Source organism: Petromyzon marinus, chromosome 79, assembly GCF_048934315.1.
Source record: "Petromyzon marinus isolate PM22_M1 ecotype Great Lakes invasive population chromosome 79, UKy_Petmar_22M1.pri1.0, whole genome shotgun sequence".
NCBI lineage: Eukaryota > Metazoa > Chordata > Hyperoartia > Petromyzontiformes > Petromyzontidae > Petromyzon > Petromyzon marinus.
In genome coordinates, this window is record NC_133745.1 from 20,318,705 (window position 1) to 20,333,374 (window position 14,670).

The 14,670-nt window shown below is 48.1% G+C and overlaps 1 protein-coding gene across 5 annotated transcripts in view; it reads left to right on the forward strand.

Moving 5' to 3' along the window:
- Positions 1-14,670, forward strand: part of LOC142907461 (uncharacterized) — a 206,582-nt gene that overhangs the window by 162,165 nt on the left and 29,747 nt on the right. For all 5 annotated transcript variants that reach the window (XM_076056975.1, XM_076056976.1, XM_076056977.1 and 2 more), the window contains 4 exons: positions 4,200-4,474; positions 6,027-6,204; positions 8,635-8,882; positions 10,509-10,692. In XM_076056975.1, the coding sequence (XP_075913090.1) occupies positions 4,200-4,474; positions 6,027-6,204; positions 8,635-8,882; positions 10,509-10,692 (885 nt within the window). The remainder of the gene's footprint in view (positions 1-4,199; positions 4,475-6,026; positions 6,205-8,634; positions 8,883-10,508; positions 10,693-14,670) is intronic.

Consider the following 14,670-nt stretch of genomic DNA (forward strand, 5'->3'; position numbering starts at 1 on the left):
CTGTTGATATGTAGACTCTGACTTTAACATAGCTACTTCCGTGACGAGTCACATGCTAATCGCTCACACTAACATCATGCTAATCTCCCAGTTGCATGCTAATTTCTGACTTTAACACCCTGCTAATCTAACACATTAACACAGCTACTTCAATGCTAAATTATTCTGTTGATATGTAAACTCTGACTTTAACATAGCTACTTCCGTGACCAGTCACATGCTAATTCCTCACACTAACATCATGCTAATCTCCCAGTTACATGCTAATTTCTGACTTTAACACCCTGCTAATCTATCACATTAACACAGCTACTTCAATGATAAATTCTTCTGTTGATATGTAAACTCTGACTTTAACATAGCTACTTCCGTGACCAGTCACATGCTAATCCCTCACACTAACACCATGCTAATCTCCCAGTTACATGCTAATTTCTGACTTTAACACCCTGCTAATCTAACACATTAACACAGCTGCTTCAATGCTAAATTCTTCTGTTGATATGTAAACTCTGACTTTAACATAGCTACTTCCGTGACCAGTTACATGCTAATCCCTCACACTAACATCATGCTAGTCTCCCAGTTACATGCTAATTTCTGACTTTAACACCCTGCTAATCCAACACATTAACACAGCTACTTCAATGCTAAATTCTTCTGTTGATATGTAAACTCTGACTTTAACATAGCTACTTCCGTGACCAGTCACATGCTAATCCTTCACACTAACATCATGCTAATCTCCCAGTTACATGCTAATTTCTGACTTTAACATCCTGCTAATCCAACACATTAACACAGCTGCTTCAATGCTAAATTCTTCTGTTGATATGTAAACTCTGACTTTAACATAGCTACTTCCGTGACCAGTTACATGCTAATCCCTCACACTAACATCATGCTAATCTTCCAGTTACATGCTAATTTCTGACTTTAACACCCTGCTAATCTAACACATTAACACAGCTACTTCAATGCTAAATTCTTCTGTTGATATGTAAACTCTGACTTTAACATAGTTACTTCCGTGACCAGTTACATGGTAATGCATCACACTAACATCATGCTAATCTCCCAGTTACATGCTAATTTCTGACTTTAACACCCTGCTAATCTATCACATTAACACAGCAACTTCAATGCTAAATTATTCTGTTGATATGTAAACTCTGACTTTAACATAGCTACTTCCGTGACCAGTCACATGCTAATACCTCACACTAACATCATGCTAATCTCCCAGTTACATGCTAATTTCTGACTTTAACACCCTGCTAATCTAACACATTGACACAGCTTCTTCAATACTCAATTATTCTGTTGATATGTAAACTCCTTTGTCAAGGCGCTCTGCTCCTCCCACCCAGCTTAAAAGACGCTGCCAAGCTTAGCAGTGTTCATTGAAGCACTGTCGTCCCGACAGTTCTGTTCCTTCACCTGAAGAAGGCTACTTGTGTTGTGGCCGAAACGTCGTGAGGTTCTTATTTTATTATGTTTTATTATTTTACTTCCATTCTACGCGGTGACTTTACCGAAAGAACCAAGAAAATGAATCCCTGCAGTCACGAAAGCTTCAAATCGAAATTTAACCGAGAGTTGTGTTGCTCCGCTGAAGCAGTAACGGGGTGTGAAGAGCCTACGTTACTGTCGACACGAGGTCTTACGCCGCCCCCTTCTTCCACACCTCGAGGGAAATTCTTCGCACAAGGGTCGAGGAACGAGTGGCAGCAGCGATGGAGAGGGGATCACGGAAGGGGTTTTAGGGGAGGGACGGGACAGAGTGGAGGGGCGAGGAGGGGAATCGATTGGGCGATGGTGGATGTGAGGCGGTGAGGCTTTAAGAGAGAAACGGAAGGAGGTTAAGGAGAGGGACTGCTCAATGTACAGGGCCCTTGTTGAGTTTATGGGGCAGTGCTGAGTCTATGGGCAGTGTTGAGTCTATGGGGCAGTGTTGAGTCTATGGTGCAGTGTTAAGTCTATGGGGCAGTGCTGAGTCTATGGGCAGTGTTGAGTCTATGGTGCAGTGTTGAGTCTATGGGCAGTGTTGAGTCTATGGGCAGTGCTGAGTCTATGGTGCAGTGTTGAGTCTATGGGCAGTGTTGAGTCTATGGGCAGTGTTGAGTCTATGGTGCAGTGTTGAGTCGTCTATGGGCAGTGCTGAGTCTATGGTGCAGTGTTGAGTCTATGGGCAGTGTTGAGTCTATGGGCAGTGTTGAGTCTATGGGCAGTGCTGAGTCTATGGGCAGTGTTAAGTCTATGGGGCAGTGCTGAGTCTATGGGCAGTGTTGAGTCTATGGTGCGGTGTTGAGTCTATGGGCAGTGCTGAGTCTATGGGCACTGTTGAGTCTATGGTGCAGTGTTGAGTCTATGGGGCAGTGTGGAGTCTATGGGGCAGTGTTGAGTCTATGGGCAGTGTTGAGTCTATGGTGCAGTGTTGAGTCTATGGGCAGTGTTGAGTCTATGGGGCAGTGTTAAGTCTATGGGGCAGTGCTGAGTCTATGGGCAGTGTTGAGTCTATGGTGCAGTGTTGAGTCTATGGGCAGTGTTGAGTCTATGGGCAGTGCTGAGTCTATGGGCAGTGTTAAGTCTATGGGGCAGTGCTGAGTCTATGGGCAGTGTTGAGTCTATGGTGCAGTGTTGAGTCGTCTATGGGCAGTGCTGAGTCTATGGTGCAGTGTTGAGTCTATGGGCAGTGTTGAGTCTATGGGCAGTGTTGAGTCTATGGGCAGTGCTGAGTCTATGGGCAGTGTTAAGTCTATGGGGCAGTGCTGAGTCTATGGGCAGTGTTGAGTCTATGGTGCGGTGTTGAGTCTATGGGCAGTGCTGAGTCTATGGGCACTGTTGAGTCTATGGTGCAGTGTTGAGTCTATGGGGCAGTGTGGAGTCTATGGGGCAGTGTTGAGTCTATGGGCAGTGTTGAGTCTATGGTGCAGTGTTGAGTCTATGGGCAGTGTTGAGTCTATGGTGCAGTGTTGAGTCTATGGGCAGTGTTGAGTCTATGGGCAGTGTTGAATCTATGGGCAGTGTTGAGTCTATGGTGCAGTGTTGAGTCTATGGGCAATGTTGAGTCTATCGGGCAGTATTGAGTCTATGGGCAGTGTTGAGTCTATGGTGCACTGTTGAGTCTATGGGGCAGTGCTGAGTCTATGGGCAGTGTTGAGTCTATGGTGCAGTGTTGAGTCTATGGGCAGTGTTGAGTCTATGGGCAGTGCTGAGTCTATGGTGCAGTGTTGAGTCTATGGGCAGTGTTGAGTCTATGGGCAGTGTTGAGTCTATGGGCAGTGCTGAGTCTATGGGCAGTGTTAAGTCTATGGGGCAGTGCTGAGTCTATGGGCAGTGTTGAGTCTATGGTGCGGTGTTGAGTCTATGGGCAGTGCTGAGTCTATGGGCACTGTTGAGTCTATGGTGCAGTGTTGAGTCTATGGGGCAGTGTGGAGTCTATGGGGCAGTGTTGAGTCTATGGGCAGTGCTGAGTCTATGGGGCAGTGCTGAGTCTATGGGGCAGTGATGAGTCTATGAGCAGTGTTGAGTCTATGGGGCAGTGTTGAGTCCATGGGCAGTGTTTAGTCTATGGGGCAGTGCTGAGTCTATGGGGCAGTGATGAGTCTATGAGCAGTGCTGAGTCTATGGTGCAGTGTTGAGTCTATGGTGCAGTGTTGATTCTATGGGGCAGTGTTGAGTCTACGGTGCAGTGTTGAGTCTATGGGGCAGTGTTGAGTTTATGGTCAGTGTTGAGTCTATGGGGCAGTGTTGAGTCTATGGTGCAGTGTTGAGTCTATGGGGCAGTGTTGAGTCTATGGGCAGTGTTGAGTCTATGGGGCAGTGTTGAGTATATGGGCAGTGTTGAGTCTATGGTGCAGTGTTGAGTCTATGGTGCAGTGTTGAGTCTATGGGGCAGTGTTGAGTCTATGGGGCAGTGTTGAGTCTATGGGGCAGTGTTGAGTCTATGGGGCAGTGCTGAGTCTATGGGGCAGTGTTGAGTCTATGGGGCAGTGTTGAGTCTATGGGGCAGTGTTGAGTCTATGGGGCAGTGCTGAGTCTATGGGGCAGTGTTGAGTCTATGGGGCAGTGCTGAGTCTATGGGGCAGTGTTGAGTTTACTGCTATTGCCACTACTGCAAGAGCAGTAGTGGCACACCGCGGTATTAACCAGGGGCTGCCGGCTGGTTCCGAACCTTCGTAAACCCTCCCCCCTAGGCGAGGTGCTGTACAACACCACGCAGCGGGACGGGAAGTGCCGCGTGGCCATCTGCAGGCCGGACTGCTCGGGAGTGGAGGCCGGCGTGGTGGCCTGCCCGGCCACCACCGCCTTTGTCACGGCCGTGCGGACCACCGCCAAGCCTCCCCCACCCACCAAGCCTCCCCCGCCCACCAAGCCCCCGCCCACCAAGCCTCCCCCGCCCACCAAGCCCCCGCCCACCAAGCCCCCGCCGCCCACCGGCGACTGTGACGCCCTGGTGCCACCTCGTGCGGTGAGCTCGTGGCGCCGGGCATGCGACGGACGTCGATCGATGTGGTAGACAGTGTAGTGTATAGTGTAGTGTATAGTGTAGTGTATAGTGTAGTGTGTAGTGTACAGTGTATAGTGTAGTAGTGTAGTGTAGTAGTGTATAGTGTAGTAGTGTATAGTGTAGTAGTGTAGTGTATAGTGTAGTGTATAGTGTAGTGTATAGTGTAGTGTGTAGTGTACAGTGTAGTAGTGTAGTGTAGTAGTGTATAGTGTAGTAGTGTATAGTGTAGTAGTGTAGTGTAGTAGTGTATAGTGTAGTAGTGTAGTGTATAGTGTAGTAGTGTAGTGTAGTGTATAGTGTAGTGTATAGTGTAGTGTATAGTGTAGTGTGTAGTGTATAGTGTAGTGTATAGTGTAGTAGTGTATAGTGTAGTGTATAGTGTAGTAGTGTATAGTGTAGTGTACAGTGTAGTAGTGTATAGTGTAGTAGTGTATAGTGTAGTAGTGTATAGTGTAGTGTATAGTGTAGTGTATAGTGTAGTAGTGTATAGTGTAGTGTATAGTGTAGTGTATAGTGTAGTGTATAGTGTAGTGTATAGTGTATTGTAGTGTATAGTGTAGTAGTGTATAGTGTAGTGTATAGTGTAGTGTATAGTGTAGTGTGTAGTGTACAGTGTAGTAGTGTAGTGTAGTAGTGTATAGTGTAGTAGTGTAGTGTAGTAGTGTATAGTGTAGTAGTGTAGTGTATAGTGTAGTAGTGTAGTGTATAGTGTAGTGTATAGTGTAGTGTATAGTGTAGTGTATAGTGTAGTGTGTAGTGTATAGTGTATAGTGTAGTAGTGTAGTGTAGTGTATAGTGTAGTGTATAGTGTAGTGTATAGTGTAGTGTATAGTGTATTGTAGTGTATAGTGTAGTAGTGTATAGTGTAGTGTATAGTGTAGTGTATAGTGTAGTGTACAGTGTAGTGTATAGTGTAGTGTGTAGTGTACAGTGTAGTAGTGTAGTGTAGTAGTGTATAGTGTAGTAGTGTATAGTGTAGTAGTGTAGTGTATAGTGTAGTGTATAGTGTAGTGTATAGTGTAGTGTATAGTGTAGTGTGTAGTGTATAGTGTAGTGTATAGTGTAGTAGTGTATAGTGTAGTGTATAGTGTAGTAGTGTGTAGTGTAGTGTATAGTGTAGTGTATAGTGTAGTAGTGTATAGTGTAGTGTATAGTGTAGTGTATAGTGTAGTGTATAGTGTAGTGTATAGTGTAGTGTATAGTGTAGTGTATAGTGTAGTGTATAGTGTAGTAGTGTATAGTGTAGTGTATAGTGTAGTAGTGTATAGTGTAGTAGTGTATAGTGTATTGTAGTGTATAGTGTATTGTAGTGTATAGTGTAGTAGTGTATAGTGTACAGTGTAGTGTATAGTGTAGTAGTGTACAGTGTAGTGTACAGTGTAGTGTACAGTGTAGTCTCACGCTGCAGCTCAATGCCACTCATCGCTGCAGCCGCCATCGCTGACGCCGCTGGTGCCGCGTTTGCGTCGTCCCCCCCTTGTCGTCCCCCCCCCCCGCCGCCCGGCCGACGCAGCTCGGTGAGACGTGGAACGCCGCCGACTGCATGGTGGCCACCTGCCTGGGCAGCGGCTCCAAGATCAGCATGGAGAAGAGGCCCTGCGTTGAGCTGCCGGCCCCCGCGTGCGTCTCCGGTCGCAAGCCCGTGCGTGCCCCGGACCTCGACGGCTGTTGCTACCACTGGCAGTGCGACTGTGAGTCGTGGCGATGGCGGGCACGGCGGGCACTGGGGGTGACTCCGCCGCTGACGGACCGCCGCTCCACTCAGCGAGCTACTTTCGGGGAGGGGTGTGGTGGGGGGGTGGTGATACGAACAAACCGGCCCAGTGCGTGCGTGCGTGCGTTCGTCCGCGGCTGTTTTTTTGGGCGTGAAGTCGATGAGCTGTTGCCCCGTTGTCGAGATGCCAGCTGCGTTGCCTGTGCGGGGGGGGGGGGGGGTGGGTGGGGGTGGGTGGGGGTGGGTGGGGGTGGGTGGGTGGGGGGTGGCCGCACACCTTCGACAACACCGCGCAGAGCACCCGGCCATCTCCCACGCAGACGCCGGCCACGGGATCACAACGCGCCATCGTCGCCGCGCGCTTCCGTCACGGAAGGGTCAGGGGGGGTTCGCCAGAACGATCGGTGACCACAATTTTCCGCGTGTCGGAAACTGAAGAAATTCCCACCCACCCACCCACCCACCCACCCCCCCACCACCAAAATCAACGATGAAATCCCATAGCGGGAAATAGTTGCGGCCTCCTCTTACCTGATTACTGGGTTCGTTTTCTCCTGAGTGTCGTATCGCAGCTGACGTCCGTCGCTTCCTATGGCTACCCGCATCGCTGTCCATACGGCCCTGCACTTCGTATGATTCTTTAATTTCGTCGACCCTAACGCGACCCCCCGTAATTAAACTGATGGAGTATAGACTCCGTCCAATTGACGAGTAATTCCCGGTCACTTGTGAGCGTTCGGTTTTCATCCAATAGGCTCGGCTTAGACTTCCTCCGATCGCTTTTGGCAGATGCCATAATCAGCTGGAGTGTAGCTGCGTCAAATGTGAAGTACGCACCGTAAATATACCCCGTGAAGCAAACTTAGAATAAATAAAACTGGCATTGGGACTGCGAGTTAGGCAAAAAATAGTTGTAATCGTAGAAAACAATTACGAACTGCTACAAAAGGCAAATTATTCCGTAACGCCACGGACAATTCCATTGACGTAATCTTTTGTTCTTTCGATAGAGAAAAATAATAGATCGGGACGTTTCGATCGAGACACACAGCAATCGTCATCAGGTGGGACAACCACGGCGGGAAAAAAAACTGCAGAAGTAGGTCTTCTTTGGTTCTTTCGGTAAAGTCACGTAGAATGATAATAAAATAATAAATTGATAAAATAAAATAGCACAATAATATTCTCACGACGTTTCGGCCACAACACAAGCGGCCTTCATCAGGTGAAGGGACGAGACTGTCTGGTAGGACAGCGCTGGAGTGAAAGAGCCACGTTCAGATACGGCCTTTAAGCTGTGTGAGAGGAACAAAGCGCCTTGACAAAGGAATTAGCATATAATTTAGCATTGAAATGGCTGAGTGATTAGCTTGTGACTGGTCACAGAAATAGCTATGTTAAAAGTTAAAGCATACACACCCGCAGAGGCACCCCTTGATAAAGGAATTAGCATAGAATTTAGCATTGAAATAGCTAAGTTAAGGCATACACATCTTGACAATGGAATTAGCATAGAATTTAGCATTGAGATAGCTGAGTGATTAGCTTGTACCTGCTGCAGAAATAGAGCTTGTACCTGCTGCAGAAATAGCTACGTTAAAGTCAGAGCATACACATTCACCGAGGCCCTTAGTACAAATCAAACAGGAGAATTTAGCATTGAAATAACTAGGCGAATCCAGCATTGAAACAACTGAGTGATTAGCTAGTGACTGGTCACAGAAATGACTACACATCTGAGCTATTCACAGTACTATATAGTGAAGCAATAAAAACTAAAATATAAATTACCTTCATGTTATCAATAAACTCTATATTCTCCAATCAGCTAAGCTACCAACAATAAGTCGTTATATATCACAATGCTATATGGCGAAAAAATGGGTGGATTCTTACCCTCAAATTTCAGCAAAAATGCAGAAGTAGGCTTAGAAGAAACGTCGCGATCTATTATTATTATTATTATTTTGCCTTCCTACTTCGATGACTTTACAGAAAGAACCAGAGATGATGGATCCCTGCCGTCACGAAAGCTTCAAATCAATCCCATTTATTCGCAAATGAAGCCGACGTGTTAAACTCAGTCCCGGTCACGTTAATCCCGATGACGCTCGGCCCCGGCGACGGTGGTGCTTTGGTCGAGCGAGGGCGTTTGGCGGCCGCCCGCGTTGCTCCTCCGCTCCGCGCCATTCATCCGGTAAAGTCACCACCAAGTAGACTGAGAAAAAAATAACGAGTTGATAAAATGATAAAATATAACGCGATTAAATTCCCCGCGACGTTTAGGGCCACGACACAAGCGGCCTTCATCAGGTGAAGGGACGAAACGGAATGAAATCATTTCGCGTCGTCTCTGACCCCGAGGAGAAACTAAACTCCGACGTCGTCGCGTCTTAACGCCACGCAGGCCTCTGCACGGGCTACGGAGACCCCCACATGCGCACGTTCGACGGAGCGAAGTTCACGCTGCTGGACCCGTGCAGCTACGTGCTGCTGCAGGAGAAGCGGAAGACCTACGACCTCTCCGTCAGCGCCGACTACTTCGACTGCGACGCTCGCAACCACGTGTCCTGCCCCCGCACGCTCGTCATCGCCTACAAGGGCAACGAGCTGCGTGTCGGACTCGCCTCCGAGGTCGACTTCGCCCTGCGCAAGGTCAGCCACGCCCCCACCCCCCCCCACTGGCCACGCCCCCCCCTTCCCTGGCCCCGCCCCCGGCCCCGCCCCCGGCCTGGCCCCGCCATCGCGACCAATGTGATTCGCGAGAGTGTAATGTAGTGTTATAGTGTGTGGTATTTGTATAGCTTTGTATAGTTTAGTGTATGGTGTAGTTTTTATAGTGGTGTGGTGTATCGATTGGTGTATAGTGTAGTGTAGCGTATAGTAGTGTGTAGTGTATAGTGTAGTGTATAGTGTAATATATAGTGTAGCATATAGTAGTGTGTAGTGTATAGTGTAGTGTATAGTCGTGTGTAGTGTATAGTGTAATATACAGTGTATAGTAGTGTGTAGTGTATAGTGTAGTGTATAGTGTAATATATAGTGTAGTGTATAGTCGTGTGTAGTGTATAGTGTAATATATAGTGTAGTGTATAGTCGTGTGTAGTGTATAGTGTAATATATAGTGTAACGTATAGTAGTGTGTAGTGTATAGTGTAGTTTATAGTGTAATATATAGTGTAGCGTATAGTAGTGTGTAGTGTATAGTGTAGTGTATAGTAGTGTGTAGTGTATAGTGTAATATATAGTGTAGTGTATAGTAGTGTGTAGTGTATAGTGTAGTTTATAGTGTAATATATAGTGTAGCGTATAGTAGTGTGTAGTGTATAGTGTAGTGTACAGTAGTGTGTAGTGTATAGTGTAATATATAGTGTAGTGTATAGTAGTGTGTAGTGTATAGTGTAATATATAGTGTAGTGTACAGTAGTGTGTAGTGTATAGTGTAATATATAGTGTAGAGTATAGTAGTGTGTAGTGTACAGTGTAGTGTATAGTAGTGTGTAGTGTATAGTGTAGCGTATAGTAGTGTGTAGTGTATAGTGTAGTGTATAGTAGTGTGTAGTGTATAGTGTAGTGTATAGTGTAGTTTATAGTAGTGTATAGTGTATAGTGTAATATACAGTGTAGCGTATAGTAGTGTGTAGTGTATAGTGTAGTGTATAGTAGTGTGTAGTGTATAGTGTAATATATAGTGTAGTGTATAGTAGTGTGTAGTGTATAGTGTAGTTTATAGTGTAATATATAGTGTAGCGTATAGTAGTGTGTAGTGTATAGTGTAGTGTACAGTAGTGTGTAGTGTATAGTGTAATATATAGTGTAGTGTATAGTAGTGTGTAGTGTATAGTGTAATATATAGTGTAGTGTACAGTAGTGTGTAGTGTATAGTGTAATATATAGTGTAGAGTATAGTAGTGTGTAGTGTACAGTGTAGTGTATAGTAGTGTGTAGTGTATAGTGTAGCGTATAGTAGTGTGTAGTGTATAGTGTAGTGTATAGTAGTGTGTAGTGTATAGTGTAGTGTATAGTGTAGTTTATAGTAGTGTATAGTGTATAGTAGTGTATAGTCGTGTGTAGTGTATAGTGTAATATATAGTGTAGTGTATAGTGTAGTGTATAGCGTAGTTTATCTAGCATCTGAAAGCGCGCGACATGGTGACCATCTGTTCGGTGGCCCAGATCCAAAGCCGTCGCCGCCGCCACCGCCGCCGCTACTGCCGCTGGGAGGATAAAATCGTCGTTTGTCAATTTGTAACGTTTCAGCAACGCCTCTCGCCCCCTCAGATCCAGCTGAACGGGCAGACTAAGAAGGCTCCGTTCACCGACAAGGGCTTCCAGGTGACGTCGGTGAAGACGGACGACTTCGTGGTGATCGCCGACATCCGAGTCAAGATCCAGTTCAACGGCCTGGGCTTCCTCATCGACGTCCCCAGGGAGCTGTTCGGAGACAACACGGAGGGACAGTGCGGTACGTGGGGACACGTGATGGTCTAGACGGTGATGGTCTAGACGGTGGTGGTCTAGACGGTGATGGTCTAGACGGTGATGGTCTAGACGGTGGTGGTCTAGACGGTGATGGTCTAGACGGTGGTGGTCTAGACGGTGATGGTCTAGACGGTGATGGTCTAGACGGTGGTGGTCTAGACGGTGATGGTCTAGACGGTGATGGTCTAGACGGTGATGGTCTAGACGGTGGTGGTCTAGACGGTGATGGTCTAGACGGTGGTGGTCTAGACGGTGATGGTCTAGACGGTGATGGTCTAGACGGTGATGATCTAGACGGTGGTGGTATAGACGGTGATGGTCTAGACGGTGATGGTCTAGACGGTGATGGTCTAGACGGTGGTGGTCTAGACGGTGATGGTCTAGACGTTGGTGGTCTAGACGGTGATGGTCTAGACGGTGATGGTCTAGACGGTGGTGGTCTAGACGGTGGTGGTCTAGACGGTGATGGTCTAGACGGTGGTGGTCTAGACGGTGATGGTCTAGACGGTGATGGTCTAGACGGTGATGGTCTAGACGTTGATGGTCTAGACGGTGATGGTCTAGACGGTGATGGTCTAGACGGTGATGGTCTAGACGGTGGTGGTCTAGACGGTGATGGTCTAGACGGTGGTGGTTTAGACGGTGGTGGTCTAGACGGTGATGGTCTAGACGGTGATGGTTTAGACGGTGATGGTCTAGACAGTGATGGTCTAGACGGTGGTGGTCTAGACATTGATGGTCTAGACGGTGATGGTCTAGACGGTGATGGTCTAGACGGTGATGGTCTACACGGTGATGGTCTTAGACGGTGATGGTCTAGACGGTGATGGTCTAGACGGTGATGGTCTAGACGGTGATGGTCTAGACGGTGATGGTCTAGACGGTGGTGGTCTAGACGGTGATGATCTAGACGGTGATGGTCTAGACGGTGGTGGTCTAGACGGTGGTGGTCTAGACGGTGGTGGTCTAGACGGTGGTGGTCTAGACGGTGGTGGTCTAGACGGTGGTGGTCTAGACGGTGATGATCTAGACGGTGGTGGTATAGACGGTGATGGTCTAGACGGTGGCAGTCTAGACGGTAATGGTCTAGACGGTGATGGTCTAGACGGTGATGGTCTAGACGGTGGTGGTCTAGACGGTGATGGTCTAGACGGTGATGGTCTAGACGGTGATGATCTAGACGGTGGTGGTCTAGACGGTGATGGTCTAGACGGTGATGGTCTAGACGGTGGTGGTCTAGACGGTGGTGGTCTAGACGGTGGTGGTCTAGACGGTGATGGTCTAGACGGTGGTGGTCTAGACAGTGATGGTCTAGACGGTGGTGGTCTAGACGGTGATGGTCTAGACGGTGATGGTCTAGACAGTGGTGGTCTAGACGGTGATGGTCTAGACGGTGATGGTCTAGACGGTGATGGTCTAGACAGTGATGGTCTAGACGGTGATGGTCTAGACGGTGGTGGTCTAGACAGTGATGGTCTAGACGGTGGTGGTCTAGACGGTGATGGTCTAGACGGTGATGGTCTAGACGGTGATGGTCTAGACGGTGATGGTCTAGACGGTGATGGTCTAGACGGTGATGGTCTAGACGGTGGTGGTCTAGACGGTGATGGTCTAGACGGTGGTGGTCTAGACGATGATGGTCTAGACGGTGGTGGTCTAGACGGTGGTGGTCTAGATGGTGATGGTCTAGACAGTGATGGTCTAGACGGTGATGGTCTAGACGGTGATGGTCTAGACGGTGGTGGTCTAGACAGTGATGGTCTAGACGGTGATGGTCTAGACGGTGATGGTCTAGACGGTGATGGTCTAGACGGTGGTGGTCTAGACGGTGGTGGTCTAGACGGTGATGGTCTAGACGGTGGTGGTCTAGACGGTGATGGTCTAGACGGTGATGGTCTAGATGGTGATGGTCTAGACGGTGATGGTCTAGACGGTGGTGGTCTAGACGGTGGTGGTCTAGACGGTGGTGGTCTAGACGGTGATGGTCTAGACGGTGGTGGTCTAGACAGTGATGGTCTAGACGGTGGTGGTCTATACGTTGATGGTCTAGACGGTGATGGTCTAGACGGTGGTGGTCTTAGACGGTGATGGTCTAGACAGTGGTGGTCTAGACGGTGATGGTCTAGACGGTGATGGTCTAGACGGTGATGGTCTAGACGGTGATGGTCTAGACAGTGGTGGTCTAGACGGCGATGGTCTAGACGGTGATGGTCTAGACAGTGATGGTCTAGACGGTGATGGTCTAGACGGTGATGGTCTAGACGGTGATGGTCTAGACGGTGATGGTCTAGACGGTGGTGGTCTAGATGGTGATGGTCTAGACGTTGATGGTCTAGACAGTGATGGTCTAGATGGTGATGGTCTAGATGATGATGGTCTAGACGGTGATGGTCTAGACGGTGATGGTCTAGACGGTGATGGTCTAGACGGTGATGGTCTAGACGGTGATGGTCTAGACGGTGATGGTCTAGACGGTGGTGGTCTAGACGGTGGTGGTCTAGACGGTGATGGTCTAGATGGTGATGGTCTAGACGGTGATGGTCTAGACGGTGGTGGTCTAGACGGTGATGGTCTAGACGGTGGTGGTCTAGACGGTGATGGTCTAGACGGTGATGGTCTAGACGGTGGTGGTCTAGACGGTGATGGTCTAGAGGGTGATGGTCTAGACGGTGATGGTCTAGACGGTGGTGGTCTAGACGGTGGTGGTCTAGACGGTGGTGGTCTAGACGGTGATGGTCTAGACGGTGGTGGTCTAGACGGTGATGGTCTAGACGGTGGTGGTCTAGACAGTGATGGTCTAGATGGTGGTGGTCTAGACGGTGATGGTCTAGACAGTGATGGTCTAGACGGTGGTGGTCTAGACGGTGGTGGTCTAGACGGTGGTGGTCTAGACGGTGATGGTCTAGACGGTGATGGTCTAGACGGTGATGGTCTAGACGGTGATGGTCTAGACGGTGATGGTCTAGACGGTGATGGTCTAGACGGTGATGGTCTAGACCAGTGGTTCTTAACCTGGGTTCGATCGAACCCCAGGGGTTCGGTGAGTCGATCTCAGGGGTTCGGCAGAGCCCCCGCCACGGAGGTCCGGACACACTTGAATTATTGTGTAAATTTGTGATGACACACACGGCCCGCTTGGCCATCACTGGCTGCAGATGATCATGCTACACTGCTTGGCCAATCAGCGCTGCGGGGAATTTAGTGCGTACTCAGTAGTCAACGTGTGACTGTTGTTGTCGTACGTCGTGTGATTTCTTTAATATTTTATCCATACTAACTATGTCGGGCAAAAGAAGAAAGTGGTCGGACGAATATGTACAACATGGATTCTCATGTATCACGGAACGTGATGGGAGTGAGCGTCCTATCTGCATGATTTGCAACGCCAAGTTGAGCAACTCTAGTCTTGCACCGGCAAAACTAAAGGAACACTTCTTGAAGCTGCATGGAGACGGGGAATACAAGAACACAACACTTGCTGAATTCAGGGTGAAGAGAGCCAGATTCGATGAAAGGGCCACTCTGCCTGCTCTTGGATTTGTACCTGTTAACAAACCGATCCTGACAGCATCGTACGAAGTTGCTTACCTGATTGCAAAGCAGGTCAAGCCACACACCATTGGTGAAACACTTGTGAAACCAGCTGCATTAAAGATGGCGAATCTGATACTCGGAACAGCGGCCGAAGGTAAATTATCCCAAATTCCCCTTTCAAATGACACCGTCAGTGACAGAATAGAAGACATGAGTAAAGACATCTTGGCTCAAGTAGTCGCGGATCTGATTTCAAGCCCGGCAAAATTCAGCCTTCAACTCGACAAAACCACAGACATTTCTGATCTAAGCCAGCTTGCTGTTTTTGTACGCTATGTGAAAGACGACATGATAAAAGAAGAGTTTTTATTTTGTAAGCCTCTTACAACAACAACGAAGGCAGCCGATGTGAAGAAGCTTGTGGATG